Source organism: Ammospiza nelsoni, chromosome 2 (assembly GCF_027579445.1).
Source record: "Ammospiza nelsoni isolate bAmmNel1 chromosome 2, bAmmNel1.pri, whole genome shotgun sequence".
NCBI lineage: Eukaryota > Metazoa > Chordata > Aves > Passeriformes > Passerellidae > Ammospiza > Ammospiza nelsoni.
In genome coordinates, this window is record NC_080634.1 from 119,179,450 (window position 1) to 119,201,122 (window position 21,673).

At 44.1% G+C, this 21,673-nt stretch overlaps 1 protein-coding gene across 2 annotated transcripts in view; it reads right to left on the reverse strand.

The window, feature by feature from the left end:
• Window positions 1–1,141: 1,141 nt before the first annotated feature.
• Window positions 1,142–21,673, reverse strand: part of CLIC6 (chloride intracellular channel 6) — a 30,740-nt gene continuing 10,208 nt past the window's right edge. For both annotated transcript variants that reach the window (XM_059466022.1, XM_059466021.1), the window contains 5 exons: window positions 10,209–10,318; window positions 9,467–9,592; window positions 7,563–7,669; window positions 5,812–5,993; window positions 1,142–1,454 (listed from right to left, as the gene is read on the reverse strand). In XM_059466022.1, the coding sequence (XP_059322005.1) occupies window positions 1,293–1,454; window positions 5,812–5,993; window positions 7,563–7,669; window positions 9,467–9,592; window positions 10,209–10,264 (633 nt within the window). In that variant the 5' untranslated portion in view covers window positions 10,265–10,318 and the 3' untranslated portion in view covers window positions 1,142–1,292. The remainder of the gene's footprint in view (window positions 1,455–5,811; window positions 5,994–7,562; window positions 7,670–9,466; window positions 9,593–10,208; window positions 10,319–21,673) is intronic.

Genomic DNA, 21,673 nt, shown 5'->3' on the forward strand with positions numbered 1-21,673 from the left:
GGCAGGGCGTACAGAAGGATTGTTCCTTTCTTAGGCCCTCTCCTCCTCCTCTCTGCTTTCCAAAACCAAATAAGAATCACTGAAGGATGAGAAATCTCTCATGAGTATTTGTTACTGGATGCTCTGCATTTCCTCTGTCCACAGGGACAGCCAAGTGTCCCCTCCTCCCTTGCCCAAAATCCACCAGCAGAGCATCCCTATGCCAGCGGTCTCTCTGGGGGAGCAGCAGGAGGGAAGTTTGAGGATTCTGCAGCTCTGACAGAGGGGAAGTGTCACATTCACATTCTCTGAAAAATCCCTTCACCCAGGATTTTTCTCCTGGGAAGCTGAGAAGCTTCAGAGAAAAAGGAAAACAATTCTTATCTCATTTGCTTCTCCTGTGTAGTGCTCATGTGGAATGTGTTTGGAGATTGTTTACCCACAGGTGATTGTTCCATTGGATTCTGCTGTGAATTATTTTCACTCATTGGCTGTGTTGGGACTCTGGAGAGAGTCAGGAGTTTTCATTATTATCTTTTTAGCCTTCTGTAAGTATCCTTTCCGTATTCTTTAATAGGGTTTAGTTTGGTATTCTTTAATATAATATAGTATCTTAAAATAATAAATCAGCCTTCTGAGAACATGGAGTCAGATTCATCATTCCTTCCTTCATCTGGGAGAACCCAAATACAATAGGGAAGGCAGGAATTCTCCTTTCTTTCTGTCTTTTCCACACCAAAGGAGACTCCTGCAGTGGGAACAGGAACTGTTCATGGTGGAGCTGCCCTGCAGGGCTCCAGCCCAGAGGAGAGGCCTGGGGGACACCAGGTGTGGTCCCACCTGCAGGCTGGGCTCTCCCCTGGGTCACTCAGGGGCTGCTGGCTCAGGGCAGTGAAGCAGAGAGAAACCATCCGGTCAGAGGTGAAGTTTGGCAAGAGCTGTGTGGCACAGACCAGAGGCAGCACTAATGAAAGGTTCAAAGTGTTCAAACAGCCTCGTTCTTCCCAAAATGCAGTGATTTGTTCTGTGGTACTGCTGTAAGCGTGTGACCCACACTGCTCCCCTAAATCTACAAACCTTTACCACTGATGGATGCCTTTCCCTTGGAATGGACAACCCACTTTGCAGCGTGCAAGACACACAAACACAAACGCACACTTAATTTAAGAAGGAGTAAATAATGCAATACAATCATTATAAAAGGATTGGCCAATAGCAGAACTTAAAATCACACTGCAGAATCTCTGCTGGTTTGTGCTTTTCCAGCTTGGCTGTTGTCCATCACAGAAGCAACAAACAGAGGCATCTTCAGGTTACTTCATTCTCTTTGCCACATCCAAGTAAGCGTATTCAATCTCCTGGTCAGCAGGGCACGTGTTTGTGAATTCATCTCTTGCATATGCATTTTTCAAGTATCTGGAAATCCCTGTCATTTCAGGTGGGAAGTGAAAATTTCGGTATTTTTTTGCAACGACCTTTCATGAAAAGAAAAAAAGGATAAAGAAGAAAAACATCATTGCACATATAATCTGCAAATCCCAAAACATCCCAAGCCTACTCTTTATGCCTGTTTTTCATTTCCAGTGTGTGGGTCTGGTGTTGTTGGTGAGCAAGGGCAAAGAAGGAAAGACACAAAAAGAAGACATGGGGTGGAGAAAGTTGCTGAACTCCCTGTAAAGGATTTGTTTTGTGTCTATATCTCTATTTTTATCTATATCTTGCTAAAGATGTGCAAAGCCACATGGACCAGTAGAGCAAACTGGTTAGACACAGGTTAACCCAGCAAACTTAAGCTAGAATGAACAGAATAAACCTACAGGAATAAACTTGAAAACTTTCACAGAAACACATGAATAAAAAAATTTAAAAGATGAATTTTAAAAAATGAAAAATATGAATTAAAATATTAAAAATATGAAACAAAACTATGAATTAAAAATAAGAAAATAGAAATTAAAAATATAAAAATAAAAATTATTTAAAATTAAAATTTAAAATATTTAATATGAATATTTAATATGAAAAATATTTAATATGAAAATATTTAATATGAAAAATATTAAATAAAAATATGAATAAAATAAGAAAAATATGAATTAAAAGGCTTAATTTCAAATGATCAGGGAAGACAGCTCTTGGCTGAGCCCCGATCCCTGCCTGCAGGCAGCAGGGCTGATGTGGCAGTGTGACGTTCCTCCTGCGTCCCTCTGCAGACATCCCCTGACCCAGGGGATTCTCCCCATGCTGGCCCTGGCTGCTTCCCGGGGTTTGCTGTGCCTGAGTGTGGGAAGGGCTTAGCCCTGGCTGCTGTCTGCAGCAGGATCAGCCAGGACACGGCTGGGCAAAGTTCTCCCTTGTGGAAAGAGATTGGATCCCCTCTTCCTCTGGCAGAGTGGGAGTCTAACAGGGAACTTCCTGAGGTGACCTTGTTGTTTAAAAGCAGTGAAATTCCAGTGTGGCCATTTCTCTTCCAGAGCCTTGCAGAGTAGAATCACAGAATCACAGAATGGTTTGGGTTGAAGGGACCTCAAAGCTCATCCAGTGCCACCCCTGCCATGGCAGGGTCACCTCCCACTGTCCCCAGTGCCCAGCCTGGCCCTGGGCACTGCCAGGGATGCAGAGGCAGCCCCAGCTGCCCTGGGAATTCTCCAAGGCCTCCCCAGCCCGCCAGGGAGGAATTCCTCATTCCCCATACCCTGTGTAACCCTTCTCTCCTTCAGCTCAAGGCCATCCCCCCTTGTCCTGTCCCTCCATGTCCCTCTCCAGCCTTCTGGGCTGTGGCAATGCCAGTCCCAGGCCACTGGAGCTGTTCAGGTGTTGGGGTTCCCCTGACTTCTGGGCCCTCCCGGGGGGCTCCTCTGTCAGGGGAGACCCTCCTGGGGTGGTTTGTGTCAGGAAAGAGAGATGTACTGGATCTTTTCGGTCTTCAGATTCTTGTTTATTGTTATCCTACCTAGAGTTTTGCACGCTGTCCACACCAGGCTTAGTGCACTGGAAAAGCACCACAAAAATGGCCAACAATCTCTTGTTCCAAGGTCTTTTAAAGCTAAACTATCCAATGAAAAACTGACACCTGGCTTATTTCCCTTTTTAACCCAATAACTGATCCCAAAGAGCTGCAATGGGGACTTTTCTGCCCAATTACAAAATGTCACCCAAACGCATGGAGAAGAAGGAGGAAGAAGAAGTATGAGGAAGAAACCCAGGATGACACCCTGTGCCCTCCATTTTGCTGCCATCCACAACACATTAAAAATCCCAAAACCTCAATTTCTCACCAAGTGATGCACCTACACTGCTCTCTATAATCTATTTCACACCTTAGTGGATTCCAGTCTATTCTGGAGTTTAGGAAACTTTCTCCATGGATGAGGGTCAAAGTCATCCATGACTTTGACCAGAGCAGACACAGAAATATTCCCTGTGCCCTGGGTTTCCACACTCAGGTTGTGTGGATGCCCCACAGTCCTGCAGGAGGAGGCTGGGAGCCTTGCCTGGGAGGCGCTGGGTAGAGGCCAGCCTGTCAGAATTGGAAATTAAACATGGCAGAGACAGAAATGGGGATGGACAGTATAAGGTAGCCTTCCTTGGCTGTGCTCATGTGCACCTTGCATGTGAAACCCAGATGAGAACACCTCTGCAGCCCTGCATCCAGCACTCACCTCAGCCCCGTGCCTGGGAGAGGCTCAGCACTGCAGCCACAGCACAGATAGGAAACAGCTCCTCCAGACCTGCAGCCACCCAAGTGAGGATCCCCCTGGCTGTAGGGAAACGGCCTCAGTGTCCCTGGGTGTGCCCCCAGAATAGAGAAAGGATCCCTCTGCCAGCTAGTGATGGAACCCAGGGCACAGGGAATGCTTCTCTGCCTGTCCTGGGAAGTCCTGATCCCCAGGAGAGCACTGCCTTTAACCTGAGCCATGGAGAGCACTGCCTTTAACCTGATCCCCAGGAGAGCACTGCCTTTAACCTGATCCCCAGGAGAGCACTGCCTTTAACCTGATCCCCAGGAGAGCACTGCCTTTAACCTGACCCAAAGGAGAGCACTGCCTTTAACCTGATCCCCAGGAGAGCACTGCCTTTAACCTGATCCCCATGAGAGCACTGCTTTAACCTGATCCCCATGAGAGCACTGCCTTTAACCTGATCCCAGGAGAGCACTGCCTTTAACCTGAGCCCCAGGAGAGCACTGCCTTTAACCTGATCCCCATGAGAGCACTGCCTTTAACCTGAGCCATGGAGAGCACTGCCTTTAACCTGAGCCATGGAGAGCACTGCCTTTAACCTGAGCCAAAGGAGAGCACTGCCTTTAACCTGAGCCCATGAGAGCACTGCCTTTAACCTGATCCCAGGAGAGCACTGCCTTTAACCTGATCCCCAGGAGAGCACTGCCTTTAACCTGATCCCAGGAGAGCACTGCCTTTAACCTGATCCCCAGGAGAGCACTGCCTTTAACCTGAGCCATGGAGAGCACTGCCTTTAACCTGAGCCATGGAGAGCACTGCCTTTAACCTGAGCCAAAGGAGAGCACTGCCTTTAACCTGATCCCCAGGAGAGCACTGCCTTTAACCTGAGCCCCAGGAGAGCACTGCCTTTAACCTGAGCCCATGAGAGCACTGCCTTTAACCTGAGCCATGGAGAGCACTGCCTTTAACGTGAGCCATGGAGAGCACTGCCTTTAACCTGAGCCAAAGGAGAGCACTGCCTTTAACCTGAGCCCATGAGAGCACTGCCTTTAACCTGATCCCAGGAGAGCACTGCCTTTAACCTGATCCCCAGGAGAGCACTGCCTTTAACCTGATCCCAGGAGAGCACTGCCTTTAACCTGATCCCCAGGAGAGCACTGCCTTTAACCTGAGCCCATGAGAGCACTGCCTTTAACCTGAGCCCATGAGAACACTGCCTTTAACCTGAGCCCCATGAGAGCACTGCCTTTAACCTGAGCCCATGAGAGCACTGCCTTTAACCTGATCCCAGGAGAGCACTGCCTTTAACCTGATCCCCAGGAGAGCACTGCCTTTAACCTGATCCCAGGAGAGCACTGCCTTTAACCTGATCCCCAGGAGAGCACTGCCTTTAACCTGATCCCCAGGAGAGCACTGCCTTTAACCTGAGCCAAAGGAGAGCACTGCCTTTAACCTGATCCCAGGAGAGCACTGCTTTTAACCTTCATCCATGGAGAGCACTGCCTTTAACCTTCATCCATGGAGAAAGCTTCCAAAAAGCCTTTGGGATGAACTGGAATCTGTGTTTGTCAAGTAGGCAGTGGTAGAGTTTATCACAGGGTGAAAAACTCAGAGTTTGGGGTTTTTGGTGTGGAGGTGGGTGGGAGATAAGGTGGAGGATTTGGGGCATTGTCTGATCTCCTTGTTCTTCACCTGCTCTGTTTTCTGCAGTGTTGGGGGCACAGAGGGACTGGTGAGAAAGAGCCACAATCAGATGTTGTTTAAACAGACAAATAATTAGTTACTAGGTGTTAATATTATATAATAATAATATTTTAGGTAGAAAGGTAGAAATAAAATACATTCTAAAAGTTAATTGAACAAAATAGCTTTAAAAGACCTTAAACCTGTGTGTCTGGTGACTTTTGGTGCCTTTTTCTTCATACACTGAGATGCAGAGGAGTGCTAAACTATTGATAAGAGAAAAATAAACAACAGCCTGAAGACAAAGAAACAAAAGTCCCATCCATCTCTCAATCCTAGCACAAAACTTTTTAAGGATCTCCCCATCAAGGGATTTTTTTGGGGAGAGGTTTCCACAATCTAGAAAAGGATTTCAGAGCTGCTGTGCTTCCCTTCTCTGCAGGAGGCTAAAGAAGCAAATGCAAACCTTGATGATGTGGAGCTTTGGCAGGAGGTTGCAATCTGCTAAAGTGAGCTCATCCCCGTCCAGGAATTTCCGGCTGGAAGCAGCGATCTCCTCCCTGCTGTAAGCATCGATTTCATCTGGCAGGGGGCTATTTAAATAGTTGTCCAGCTTCTTCAGGGCTTTAAGCAAAGATTTTTCCAAATCTGGGTTAAGACAATAAAAAGATCATTCAAGGCTGTACCAAGGTCCCCGTGACACCAAGCGACTCCTGCATCCTGTCTGCTGGCACCAGCCCAGACATCTGGCGGTGCCATCTCCTGCAATTCCCTGATCCAAGCTTAAACCTTAATGCTGGGATAAAGGCTCTAAGGAGCTAAAGGGAGCTCTGGGAAAAACCATCCTGGGGCTGTTGTTACCAGGAATGGCTCCTCAAACCCCTCTGTGGGGTGGGGTTTGGCTCCGTGGCCTGGCCCTGCCTTCACACTGACTGCACTGCTGGCCCAGGCAGGGCAGCACAGCTGGAGCGACAGCAGCAGGTCCTGGGGTGCCCCTTTGGGGTGTCACAGCCAGGCTGCAGTGACAGCAGCAGGTCCTGGGGTGCCCCTTTGGGGTGTCACAGCCAGGCTGCAGTGACAGCAGCAGGTCTGTCACAGACATCTTTTTATGAAAATCCTTTCCTTAGGATTTTTTCCTCCTGAGAATCTGAGAGGCCTCAGGAACAAAATGCAAACAATGGTTATCTGCTGCTGTGGAATGCAACAGGTGCATCTGGGATTGGTCTCATGTGGTTGTTTCTGATTAATGGCCAATCACAGTCAGCTGGCTCGGACAGAGAGTCTAGGACAGAGCCTTTGTTATCTTTCCTTTCTTTTTCTATTCTTAGCTTAGCCAGCCTTCTAGTGAAACTTCTTCTATTCTTTTAGTGTAGTTTAATGTAATATATATCATAAAATAATAAATCAAGCCTTCTGAAACATGGAGTCAGATCCTCGTCTCTTCCTTCAACATAAAACCCCTGTGAGCACGGTCACACAGGTCCCTGGGACGCCCCTTTGGAGTGTCACAGCCAGGCTGCAGTGACAGCAGCAGGGCCCTGGGATGCCACTTTAGGGTGTCCAAAGCCAGCCCAAGGGTCAGGCCTGAGAGCTGAAGGACACAGACAGAACCCTGGAATGGTTTGGGTTGGGAGGGACCTCAAAGCCCGTCCAGTGTCACCCCAGCCATGGCAGGGACACCTCCCACTGTGCCAGGCTGCTCCAGCCCCATCCAGCCTGGCCTTGGGCACTGCCAGGAATGGGGAGACCACAACCAACCTGTGCCAGGGCCTCACCACCCTCACAGGAAAGGATTCCTCCCTAATATTTCATCTCACCCTTCCTCCAGCCTAGGGCCATTGATGGTGCTCACGAGGCTCCTGCTTTGGGGATGTGCCAAAGGCTGCAGTCCTCATCATTCATGGAAACAGGGAATCCCTCACTTGCAGAGGGCTGGGCTGTTGGCAGAGCTCTGGGGGAGGTGCAGCCTCACAGACCCCAGGGCTGAAGGAGTGAGGAGAGGCTGGAATTGGTGCTGCCCTGGTGACAGCAGCTCTGCTTCCACCAACTCTTGGAATCCTGCACTAAAGGAGGGAACAGGCACAGATTTCCAAAGCCTCCACCCTCTGGAATATCAGTTTGAGCTGAGCTGGAAATGGAGCATCCCCAGCAGTGTCCTACAGCTGCACAGGAATGGGTTCTCCCTCCCAGGGCTGATGACAGGAATGCAGCACCTACTTTCATTTGCGTCTTTTCTCGGGTTCTTTATAAATGCAGAGAATTTTGCAAAGACATCATTTCCTGCAGAGTTCGACTCGGGGTGCTTTGGTGCAAGTTTTGGGTACCTGAGAAGTTCAGAGAAACAAAAAGAAGTGACCCAATTATCCTTTATTTTTTTTTTTGTCTCCATAATTAATACACATTTATTTGTAGGGTGACCGCATAGAGCCACACAGGACTCAAAAGGAACCATCCTAAACTAAAAATCCCTTATTCTAAACCCTACCTAAATAATCTTGTCCTGAGGGCAATGGGAAATGATGGTTATTGCTGCAAGCACTGCCCAAACAGCCCAGGCTGTCTCCCAGGCTTTCTCCTCCAGACCTGAGGCTGCCTGGTCATGCGTGGATCCTGCCATGAGGAGGAGTGGAGGGAAAATCCCCACTCCCAGGAGCTGCTGCTCCTTGGGCTCCTGGCCCAGCCCACTCAGGCCATCAGCAGGCTGGCAGCAGCCAGGGATGGAGAAAAATGGGAAAAAGTGGAGGCAAGCAGCTGCTTGCCTGGTTTAAGTTTGGCTGCTTGAGAAGGGAGCACAGGGAGAGGGCTGATGTCCCTTCCTCTGATATCCCAGAGGAGAGAAGGTCTCTGGGGTAGGGGACACAATGCTGGGACAACAGAGGGACAGAGGGGTTTGGGGTGAGGTGGGAAGGGCTGCTGGGGTGGGGGAGGACAAATCTGAAACTGAGACCCTCATGTGCAGCCTGGTGGGCCCATGTGGACACTCTGAAAGAGCCCCAGCACTGAGGGGAGAGGAATGGCAGATTTGTCTTTTCAAACCACCTCTGGGTCTGCTGGTAGGTAAAACCAGCACTGGGAGAGAAAAGAAACAATGGGAAGGATTCCACTGATTGATGAATGGAAAAAGAGATTTGCTTTTACAAGTAAACTTCAGGTTTGCTGATAAATTAAATTATAGACATTGAGAGATGAAAGAAACAATGGGGAAGAAAAACCCCTAAATTCTGTAAGAATTGAAAATGAAAAGGGAGGGTTATACATTAGAGGGGAATCTCTGGTATCAGGTGTTTTGGGAAGTCTGAACCTCTCAAGTGCCTCAGAAATGAGAAAAGAGAAAACAGAAATGCAGCCAGGAAATTGGGATAAAAAGGAGGCTGTGTCCTCCAAAAATCTGAGAGATCCCAGGGGAATGCCCCATGGCCTCTCCCTTTATTGGAATAAAGTCAAAGGACTCCTCTGTCTCCTTTTTGGACATAAACCTCTGCTGTTTGTGGATGAATTTTCCTAGCAGAAGCGTTCACTGCCCTCAGCTTCACAGAATCCCAGAACCAGCAGGCAGGGAAACACCTTCAGCACCACCCAGTCCCACCATCCCCACCCCAAACCATGTCCCCAGGGCCCCATCCAGACCACTGGAACCCTTCCAGAGATGGAGATCCACCCTGGGCAACTCACTCAATACCTGACCACTCCTGAAGGGAGCACATTTTCCCAGTCCCCAATCTGAACCTCCCTTGGGGCCATTTCCTCTCATCCCTTCACGTGGGACCCGGCAGGAGAGCCCAGCCCACCTCACCGCAGGGTCCCTCAGGTGGTTTTGGAGAGCAGAGAGGTGACCCTGAGCTGCCTGTGCCCGGTGAGCACCGTGAGCTGTGTGGTGTGGAGAGGGGAGCCCCAGACCAGGCCAGCTCGGAGCAGGAGCAGCCCAGGTGTCCTCAGGATGGATCCCACGCCCTGGGAATGGCCCAGCAGCGAGCTCGGCATGAAGGGCAGCAGTGGGAGCAGCACAGCCGTGACCTGGGGACAGCCTGGGGACAGCCTGGGGACAGCCTGGGGACAGCCCAGTGACTCCCCAGCCCCAGGTGTGTTTCAGAGCCCCCCTGAGCTGGTCGGGAGTGCGATACCGGGGCGGCGCCAGCTTCTCCTCCAGGAACTCCTCAATCTTGTTCACGTCAGTCTTCACCTCCCCATCGAAGGTCATGAACGGGGGGTTGGTGCCTGGGGCCAGGTTCTGCAGGTCTGCAGGTTTTCTGGGAAAGGAAAAGCCATAAAAAGTCCTGTCACGGACATATTTTATGAAAAATCCTTTTGCTAGGATCTTTTCTCCTGAGAAGCTGAGAGGCCTCAGGAACAAAATGTAAACATTGATTATCTGCTGCTGTGGAATGCAACAGGTGCATCTGGGAATGGTCTCATGTGGTTGTTTCTGATTAATGGTCAATCACAGCCCAACTGTCTCAGACTCTCTGGTCACTCACAAGATTTTATTATCATTCCATTCTTTTCCTTTTCTAACCTTCTGATGAAATCCTTTCTTCTATTCTTTTAGTATAGTGTTAGTATATAATTTTCTTTCAATATAATATATATCATAAAATAATAAATCAGCCTTCTGAAACATGGAGTTAAGATTCTCATCTCTCCCCTCATCCTGGGACCCCTGTGAACACCACCACAAAGTCCCTCTCCCTCCTTTTTATGAGGCACTGGAAGGAGCTTTAAGGTCTCCTCAGAACCATTTCTCCTCCAGGCTGGACACACCCAGCTCTCCCAGCCTGGCAGAGAAGAGTCACCCTTGAAAATCCCCGGTTTTGGGAAAGTTGTGCTGCACGGTTAAAATGTCAGAATCAAAAGCCACAATCTCACCTTTTCAGATCCACGGTTGTGACATTAAAAATGACACCTTTGAGCCACAGGATCATGAAGAGGCGCTGAGAGAACGGGCAGTTCCCAATGCTTTCCCCATCACTGCCAGCCTACAATTGGAAAAATTACAAATGATAAACACATCTGTGTGTAAATCACAGCAGTCCCCCCAGAGGAAACAGCCTCCACCTCATTTGTCTGTGTGGGCATAAATCTGCACAAGTCACCGCAAGATTAAAATGAGTTAAATCAGTTTATGACCACAGGAAAGGAACAGAGAAATATTTACCAGCCTAAGCAGAGATACGATGTCTAAAGCACTGAAGGGAACAAGCAGAATAAATCAATTCATTTAGAATTTCAACCTGAAGGGCAGTGGGAGCCCTGGAGAAGGTGGCCAAGGAAGTGTTGCTCTCAGGTAATTTATATTGCAGTTTGTGAAGAGGCTTTGTTAAAATGAGGCAGAGTCTTGCAGAGGTGCTGCTGAGAATTGGTGTGACACTGCATGAGATCAGGGGTCTCATTTTTAAGCCCTTCACATGATTCTCCTAAAGCACAGCTTTAAATTTGAGATTAAATCAGGGGCAGAAGTACTAAAACCCAAGTGTCTCACAGTTAATAAGTTAATTCATTAGGATTTGCAGCCCTTATAAGCCAACAAAACACAGAATCAAACCAGTTCTGTTTGTCCTTTTTCCCTCACTCAGTGCTATGAAATAAATCTCAAATACAGCAAAAACTCCTGCATAAACAAACACACACTGCACAGTGCTCACCTTCACAAACACAGCAATAACTCCTGCATAAACAAACACACACTGCTATCAAAGAAATCTCAAATATATCAATCTCAGTGTTGATATCAAATAAATCTCAAAAGAAATCTCAAAAAAATCCCAAATATATCAAAAACTCCTGCATAAACAAACACACACTGCTATCAAAGAAATCTCAAATATATCAATCTCAGTGCTGATATCAAATAAATCTCAAATCTCCACGAAATCTCTGCTGCTATCAAAGAAATCTCAAGTACCTCAATAACTCCTGCATAAGCAAACCCACACTTCACAGTGCTCACCTTCACAAAGAGCTCAATGTCTGGAATGAAGGGCCTGGCCAGGGGCAGGCAGGAGCTGGAGGGATGCATGGCAAAGGGCTGGATAAATTCTCTGGTTCTCCCTGTGAACCTGAGGAATCTCCTGGAGAAATCCCTCCAAAACCACTGGGAAAAGCAGGAGTGCCTCCAGCACTGCCAGGGGATGAGAGCTCTCAAAAATGCTGGGCCAGCTGTAAAGTACTGCTGGCTTAGAAAAGCCTTGTTTCTGTCAGGAGTGCCTGGTTTTGTAGGTGGCAAAGCTGAGAGCTGCTCAAAAGCTGCCATTGTGGTTTTCCTCCCACTCAGAGCAGTGCTCTGCAGCCAGGAGACACAAAACCGCTGTGGAACTTGGAAAACTGAGCCTGGAACGCTGCCAGCAGGGCTTAGAATGGAGGGTGTGCATTTAAATGTGCATTCTAATGTGCATTCTAATGCACAACAGCTCCATCTGGTCTCATCCTGCCTCTGGTGCCAGGTGTCACCCGCCCCAAAGGGAAAAGCAGGGGCAAAGTCCCATGGTGACCCCTGGGTGCTGGCAATGGGCAGGAGTCTCATGGGGAGCCCAGGCTGTGCCCAGGGCAGGGGCAGCAGCCTGGGGACGCTGCTGGGGACAGGCCCTGTGTGGAGGAGCAGGCTGGGGCATCTGGATGGCACCAGCTCCTTCCTGCTGGATCCCTGGTGCTGAGAATTCCAGACTTTCTGTGCTGCCAGGCACTCACCCCCAGGAGAACACTGCACTGACCTGAGGCCCTGGAGAAGCTTCCAAAATTCAATAATAAAACTGAGATTAAAGGTGTGGAGCTTGAATAGAAGTGTGTGATGTCACAGGGTGGGAAACTCAGAGTTGAAGGGTTTAGAATACAGGAATAGATAGAAAGCAAGATGGAGGTTTTGGGGTGGAGGCTGCTCCTTCTTCTTCCCCTTCTTCTCCATGGGTTTGGGTGGTTTTGTGTCATTGGATAAAAAATGCCCCATCCATTGTGGGCACGGGTGGTTGGGTATTGGGTTAAAAGTGAAAATAATTGAGGTGTCATTTCTTAATTGGACAGTTTATCCTTCAAAGGCCTTGGAGAGAGAGACAGGGCTCCATTTTTAGTTTGTTGGAGTGAAGCGCTGCAGAGCTCAGGGTTTGTGAGACTGTGACAGAGATAAGAACTGATAAACATCTGAGCCCCAACAAGAAATACCCTCTCACACATTAATCCTGACCCTGGTGGAAAGAAGTCAAGACTGCACAGCCTTGGAGAGAAAGACAGTGAGCCATTTTGTAGCTTGTTAGTAGAATGCAGAAGAACTCACAGCTTGTAATCCAGACAAGAAATAATAAACATCTGAGTCTGAACACGAAATGCCATCTCGAGTGCTTCAATCGTGAGCCGGACAGAGGCAGAAGCCAAGACCCAGCTCCTTCCCAGCTGCACCTCTGGAGCTGGAGGAGCTGCCACCGCCCTGCTGCCCCTGCCCAGCTGTGCTGCCAGCTGTGCACCCAACACCAGCCCACACTGGGATGGGCTGGGAGGGACCTCAAAGCCTCCAGTGCCACCCCTGCCGTGGCAGGGACACCTCCCACTGTGCCAGGCTGCTCCAAATCCATCCAAACTGGCCTTGGGCACTGCCAGGGGTGGAGAATCCACAGCCTCTGCAGGCGCCTGTCACAGATGTATTTTATGAAACATCCTTGTGCTAAGATCTTTTCTCCTGAGAAGCTGGGAGGCCTCAGGAACAAAATGTAAACATTGATTATCTGCTGCTGTGGAATGCAACAGGTGCATCTGGGATTGGTCTCGTGGTTGTTTCTGATTAATGGCCAATCACAGTCCAGCTGGCTCAGACTCTCTGGTTTTATTATCACTCCATTCCTTTCTATTCCTTTCAAGCCTTCTGATGAAATCCTTTCTTCTATTCTTTAGTATAGTTTTAATATATCATTTTCTTTTAATATAATACACATCATAAAATAATAAATCAGCCTTCTGCAACATGAAATTAGGATTCTCATCTCCTCCCTCATCCTGGGACCCCTGTGAACACCATGAGAGGCACCCAGTGCCAGGCCCTGCCAGGCTGTGCTGGGCACCCTGCTCCCTGAGGCTCCTGGAGGGTGGAGAAATCCAGAGGAGCTGAGCAGCTTTGGGCAGCTGACCCAGCCATGGCAGAGCTGAGGTGACCCAGGGGCCTCCTGAGATGTTTGTCCTGAGGAGCAGCAGGATCCTGCTCTGGTGGCACCTGCAGTGCCCTGGGCACCAGGAGGCACCAGCTGTGCCCAGGGTGGGCACGGAAACACAGGGAGGGGACAGGGACAGCCCTGGAGCTCAGTGACACCCACAGGGCTGGGAGCTGTGCCAGGAGAACCTGAGGGGGTTTGGCTGATACCAGCACAGGAGCTCAGGCTGATCCCAGAATCAGAATCCCAGAATTCAGCTCAGGCTCAGGCTGATCCCAGAATCAGAATCAGAATCAGAATCAGAATCAATATCAAAATCAGAATCAGAATCCCAGAATTCAGCTCAGGCTCAGGCTGATCCCAGAATCAGAATCAGAATCATCAGAATCAGAATCAATATCAGAATCAGAATCCCAGAATTCAGGCTCAGGAGCTCAGGCTGATCCCAGAATCAGAATCCCAAAATTCAGCTCAGGCTCAGGCTGATCCCAGAATCAGAATCAGAATCAATTTCAGAACCAGAATCCCAAAATTCAGGCTCAGGAGCTCAGGCTGGTCCCAGAATCAGAAACACAATCACAATCAGAATCAGAATCCCAGAATTCAGGCTCAAGAGCTCAGGCTGATCCCAGAATCAGAATCAGAATCAGAATCAGAATCAGAATCAGAATCAGAATCAATATCAGAATCAGAATTCCAGAATTCAGCACAGGAGCTCAGGCTGATCCCAGAATCAGAATCAGAATCAATATCAGAATCAGAATCCCAGAATTCAGCCTCAGGAGCTCAGGCTGATCTCAGAATCAGAGTCAGAATCAGAATCACAATCAGAATCAGAATCCCAACATTCAGGCTCAGGAGCTCAGGCTGGTCCCAGAATCAGAATCAGAATCCCAGAATTCAGGCCCAGGAGCTCAGGCTGGTCCCAGAATCAGAATCAGGATCAGAATCAGAATCAGAATCAGAATCAGAATCCCAGAATTCAGGCCCAGGAGCTCAGGCTGGTCCCAGAATCAGAATCAGAATCTCAGAATCAGAATCAGAATCCCAGAATTCAGGCTCAGGCTCAGGCTGATCCCAGAATCAGAATCAGAATCAGAATCCCAGAATTCAGCACAGGAGCTCAGGCTGATCCCATAATCAGAATCAGAATCAGAATCAGAATCCCAACATTCAGACTCAGGAGCTCAGGCTGATCTGAGAATCAGAATCAGAATTCCAGAATTCAGGCCCAGGAGCTCAGGCTGGTCCCAGAATCAGGATCAGAATCAGAATTCCAGAATTCAGGCCCAGGAGCTCAGGCTGGTCCCAGAATCAGAATCAGAATCAGAATCTCAGAATCTGAATCAGAATCCCAGAATTCAGGCCCAGGAGCTCAGGCTGATCCCAGAATCCCAGAATTCCTGAGGCAGGGAGAGCCCTTCAGCACCACCCCAATCCCTGTCCCCAAGGCACACCCAGAGTGCTCAGGGACAATTCAGGGACCCCAAACCTCCCTGGGCACCTCAGCCCAAGGCCTGGCCACTTTTGTGATATAAATTATATAAATTTAGAATAAAGTGTATAAAATTAATGATTAATAAAATAATGAGTCAATCTTAATTTTATATAAATGTACCTAAACTTTATATAAAATTTAGATAAATCTATATAAATTTCATAAAGTATATCAATTTATATAAATTTATATGATCACTATAATAATTAATCAATCAAACATAATTTTATATATACTTTTATACATTTTTAATAAAATTTAGATAAATTTATATACATTTTATAAAGTTTATAAATTTATATAATTAATATAATAACTAATCAATCATAATTTAAGATATAAGATTTATAAAAATTCTATATAAATTTACCTAACTTTTATATAAATCTTATATAGAATTTTTATAAATCTTATATAAATTTTGGAATCTTATATAAAAATTTATATTATGTTTATGCTATTTTATATTAATTTCATATAAAACGTTATATATAATTTTATATAAATTTTAGATAAAATTTAGATAAATTTATGTAAATTATATAAAGTATATAAAGTTATATCGATTAATATTTATCCTTTTTATTTATTTATATATCTATACATATATACACACTATTTATATCATTTAATAAAAATATATAATATTGAATATTTTAAAATATATACTGGCTATAAAAAAAGTTTTAAAAATTCAAAATTACTTCTGTCTGGCAACAGTGCTGCTGTTAAAAAATGCCATAAAAATTAAAATTGTAATTAATTTATGTTCACTCAATGAAACTCTTATAAAAATTTTATGTTCTATTTGGGTCAGATCCCATCCAATCCAGAGCTTTTTGTCAGGAAGGGATCACCTGGAATTTTTCTCTCTGGTTTTATTCCATGGCCTCAGGTGGAGAACAAACACCCAAACACTGAATTTTACAGAACCCTTTTGATGCCACCTACTGGGCTTGAAATGTTCCAGGCTCAATTTTAAGATTTTTAAGATACAGCAGCTGCAATTAAAAATTCATTATGAGGGAGAAAGTCCCAATTTTGCCACTTATTATTCCAATGATTTTCAATAGCCCCAGAGCTCTGGCCCACCAACACCCAGCTCTAAAATCAGATATTTCAGCTGCTCTTTATTTTCTCAGCCAAACAGCAGAAAAAAAACCCCCAAAAATATGTTTAAGTTAAAATGTGGCTGGTGATTTCTGCAGATAAATTGTATTTTTGGCACTTGCAGGGTTGATTCTTGCTGTGTGTGACATCCCCAAATGGAAATTCAACAAGAGAGGTGTGAAAGCAGCAGCTGGACACTCCTTCAGGTAAAGAAAAGAAACGAATTTTCCTTTCATTTTTTTCAGTTAATTAGCACTTTCCACTATCCCAGTTTGCCCCAATTAAGTTGTTATTATTTATTTATAAGTTATTATTCTTTACAAGTTATTAATATTTTTTATAAGTTGTTTCCTTCCTCCTCAGGGTCATGGAAAGAACCCTTCAGAGCAGCATCCGGGCACTATGAACTCAGTGCTGAACAAAAATTGAATGAAAATTCTGCTCCTCACTTAAAATCCAGCAGAAATTCTATTCACAGACCATGGGCAGGGCTCAGGGAATGCCACAGGATTTTTGGAAGTGTTTTTATAAAACTCTGGGTGGATTAAAGGGTTTTGACCCAAAGGAGACACCAGGGGAAGGGGATGGAAAGAACTGAGAGCAGGGGATGGCGATGGAAGGAATGAACTTTACACTAAAGGTGATAAAAGGAATTAATTTTACACTAAAGGTGATAAAAGGAATTAATTTTACACTGGAGGTGATAAAAGGAATTAATTTTACACTGGAGGTGGCAAAAGAAATTAATTTTACACTAAAGGTGATAAAAGGAATTAACTTTACACTGAAGGGGATAAAAGGAATTAAGTTTACACTAAAGGTGATAAAAGGAATTAAGTTTACACCTGCACAGAAAGGAATTAAGTTTACACTGAAGGTGAAGAAAGGAATTAAGTTTACACCAAAGGTGATGAAGAGAATTAACTTTACACCTGCACAGAGAGGAATTAGCTTTACACTGGAGTTGAAGAAAGGAATTAACTTTACACTGGAGATGAAGAAAGGAATTAACCTTGAAAGGAAATAACTTTCTACTGAAGGTAGAGAAAGGAATTAACTTTACACCTGCACAGAGAGGAGTTAACTTTACACTGGAGGTGAAGAAAGGAATTCATGAACAAATTAGGAATTAAAGAAAGACATGAATTATCTTTACACTGGAGGTGATAAAAGTAATGAAGTTTACACCTGCACAGACAGGAATTAACTTTACACTGAAGGTATGGAAGGAATAACTTCAACTTTACAACTTCATAGAAAGGAATTAACTTTACATTTGCACAGACGGTAATTAACTTTACCCTGGAGGTGAAGAAAGGAATTAACTTTACACTGGAAGTGAAGAAAGGAATTAACTTTACACCTGCACAGACAGGAATTTACACCTGCACAGAAAGGAATTACCTTTACACTGAACATGAAGAAAGGAATTACCTTTACACCTGCACAGACAGGAATTACCTTTACACCTGCACAGAGAGGAGTTCACTTTACAGTGGAAGTGAAGAAAGGAATTAATGAAGAAATTATGAATTAAAGAAAGAAATTATTTAACTTTACACTGGAGGTGATGAAAGGAATTAACTTTACACCTGCACAGAAAGGAATTAACTTTACACTGAAGGCGATAAAAGGAATTAACTTTGCACCTGCACAGAAGAGAATTAACTTTACAGTGAAGGTGACAAAAAGAATTAACTTTACACCTGCACAGAAAGGAATTAGACTTGCACAGAAAGGAATTAACTTTACACTGAAGGGGATGAAAGGAATTAACTTTACACCTGCACAGAAAATAATTAACTTTAACTTTACACCTGCACAGAAAATAATTAACTTTAACTTTACACCTGCACAGAAGAGAATTAACTTTACTCTAAAGGTGATAAAAGGAATTAACTTTCCACCTGCACAGAGAGGAATTAACTTTGCACCAGGTTTATCCTGGCCATGGATGATCTCCTGACAGCCACAATTCCATTTTTAAGCCTTCCCACTCTGTTTTGCTTTCTGGGATTTGATATTCTTGCTTTCATGCAGCGTTGGAGTCGATCTCCTGCCATTATTTTATTTCAGGTTTCATGACTTGTGTGCTCAATAAAGCTCTCAGCTGGAAATTGTCCTTTGAATGCTCCTGGTCCTCAGGCCATGTCCGGGATTTAAAAAGTTGGATATGTTGGGTGTTTATGGGATATTTTTAACATTTTATTTATGGATATTTATGACTTTAAGTTATTTATGTTATGGTATATTTATTTATTTATTTATTTATTTATGGGATATTATTTATGTTGTGGGATTTTTTTAATATATTATTTATGTTATGGGATATTTTAACATATTTATTTATGGGATATTTATTATTTATTTATGAGATATTGTTTACGTTATGGGATATTTTTAACCTATTTATTTATGGGATATTTATGACTAAGTTATTTATGTTATGGGATATTTATTTATTTATGGGATATTTTTTATGTTGTGGGATTTTTAAATATATTACTTATGTTATGGGATATTTTTAACATATTTATTTAAGGGATATTTATGACTTTAAGTTATTTATGTTATGGGATATTTATTATTTATTATTTATTTATGAGATATTATTTACGTTATGGGATATTTTTAACATATTATTTATGTTATGTTTATTTATGGGATATTGTTTATGTAATGGGTTATTTTTAACATACTATATATTATGGGATATTTTTAACATATTTATTTATGGGATATTTATGACTTTAAGTTATTTATGTTATGGGATATTTATTTATTTATGGGATATTATTTATGTTGTGGGATTTTTAAATATATTATTTATGTTATGGGATATTTATTATTTATTTATGAGATATTATTTGTGTTATCAGATATTTTTAACATCTTATTTATGTTATGGGATTTTTATTGTTTATGGTATATTGTTTATGGTATATTATTTATGTTATGGAATATTTTAAACATATTATTTATTTATTGGATATTTTAACATATGTTATCGGATATTTTTACTATTTTATTTATGCTATGGGATATTTTTAACATATTATTTTTAAGATATTATTTATGTTGGATTTTTATGGGATAGCTCCCTCAGCCCTGTTTTTCTGCACTGAGCAGTGCTCACAGCTCAAGGGGGTGACATCCACCTGGAAATTCTAATTCTCTCTAGACCCCAGAGAGCACAGTGGGCCTGAAGCTGTAATTTCATAGAATTATGGAATGGTTTGGGTTGGAAAGGACCCTAAAACTCATCCAGTGCCACCCCTGCCATGGCAGGGACACCTCCCACTGTGCCAGTGTCCAACCTGGCTCTGGCACTGCCAGGGATGCAGGGGCAGCCAGGGGTTTTTGGGAATTCTGTTCTATTCTATTCTATTCTATTCTGTTCTATTCTATTCTGTTCTGTTCTATTCTGTTCTGTTCTGTTCTATTCTGTTCTGTTCTATTCTGTTCTATTCTATTCTGTTCTATTCTGTTCTGTTCTGTTCTATTCTGTTCTATTCTATTCTGTTCTATTCTGTTTTATTCTATTCTGTTCTATTCTATTCTGTTCTATTCTGTTCTATTCTGTTCTATTCTGTTCTGTTCTGTTCTATTCTGTTCTATTCTGTTCTATTCTGTTCTATTCTATTCTGTTCTATTCTGTTCTATTCTGTTCTATTCTATTCTGTTCTATTCTATTCTGTTCTATTCTGTTCTGTTCTATTCTATTCTATTCTGTTCTATTCTGTTTTATTCTATTCTGTTCTATTCTATTCTATTCTGTTTTATTCTGTTCTATTCTATTCTATTCTATTCTATTCTATTCTATTCTATTCTATTCTATTCTATTCTATTCTATTCTATTCTATTCTATTCTATTCTATTCTGTTTGGGGGGGGAATCCTCCTCCCACTCTCCCAGGGCAGGATTTTCCCTCTGGATGCAGCTCCCTCTCTCCCCTGGCTGCCTCAGGGCTCTTTTCTTCTCTCCCTGCTTTATTTACTGCCCATGGGGAAATAATTACTGCACAAATTAACTTAATCACTCTGTAAGCCATTAAATGTTTTTGATGCAGAGGGAGAAACTCTCCTTCACTAAGAAGCAACTTTGTGGCACTCAAATTTTTACCTGTGGCCAGTTGCTTTATAAATAATGAGAAACAAAAAGCCCAAACTCAGTCCTGCTATTTAGATCAAATGCCCATTTAAATTTGATTTTGATATTAAAACCTGCCCAGAATTTCTACACCCTTCCTAGTTCTGGTAAAGGTGATAAATAAATGAACTATTAAATGAGAATTCTGTAAAGTGAGCAAAAACCAAGGGAGTGCAGGTGAAAATTAAAATGTGAGATGTCTTGTATTGCATTTTTAGAGACTGTGGTTTACCAATATTCACCTTATTTACAATTAATAAATTAAAGATTAAATTTATGTGTGAAAGCACTCTTTACAAAAAGAGGAAAATAAACAAATTCTGTGATTTTCAACATTGCTGTTGCATTGGGCCAGGCCCCTCATGGTGTCACAGGAATTTCCAGCCACAGCCATGGCTCTCTACAGTTGTTTGGTTTTTTTTTTTAAATCCCTAAAATCCAATGAAATTACAATGGCAAAGTACAAATTTCAGCTTTCTTTTCTCAAATGTGTCTCCCTGCACCAGACCTGCAGTAAAAGCCACTGCAGCAGCTACAGGATTTAGCAGAGGCTACGAAAATTAAATGGCAAAATAAATTGGAAATTAGATTGTGGAGTGAAAGTCTGAAAAACTTGAGCTGCAAAACTTGAGTGTGAAAAACTTCAGCAGAGCTTGGATTAATCTTGCCCAATTTGGGAGCATCCTTCTCCTACAGCAGTAATTGCACTTTTGCAATTCTGGTTTGCATTTTGGGTTGTCCTTGGTTGTGATTGGAGTCAGCACCATTTGTTTGCTTTTTCAGCAGATGATTGATGATGATTATGATGATGATGAATTTTTGTCTTCTTTTAGGAGGAAATTCCTCCCTATGAGGGTGGGAAAGCTGCCCCATCCCACAGCCTGCTGTGATCACTCCTCTAATCCTCCCCCAGTCTAATTCCAGTTTTCAAGACGATTTCCAAGCCTTTGCAGGAGCGGAAGAAGCCCCGGGCCCTTTGAGCAGGGCAGGTGCATCAGTTCCAGGGCAGAGCTTTGGGTGTGCCAGCAGCAATCCCACCCTGCTGTGCAGGGAGTTCTGTGCCCAGGAGTTTGTTCTCCGGGCCCAGGCCGTGGAATGAAAGCACGGAACGCTCCAGGCGATCCCTTCCTGGCAGGAATGTTCTGGAAGCACTCCCAGGTCACAAGCACGGCCCAAGGCTCTCACCCTTAGCCAGGGCAGCAATCTGGGCTCTGGCCCTCGCTGCTGCTCCCGATCGCAGCTCAGCCCGGGGACAAAAGTGCCCACGTCCCCTGGCACCCCTGGCAGGGAATTACCGCAACAAAAGGGGTTCTGTTCCTCAAAACGGGCTGGGCAAAGGGATCAAAGGGGATTTCCTGCTCTACACTGCATTCACACAGCCTGCAACACAGCTGGGCCAAGCCAAATACAGAAATGGCACTAGAAATGATATAAAAACTACCTAT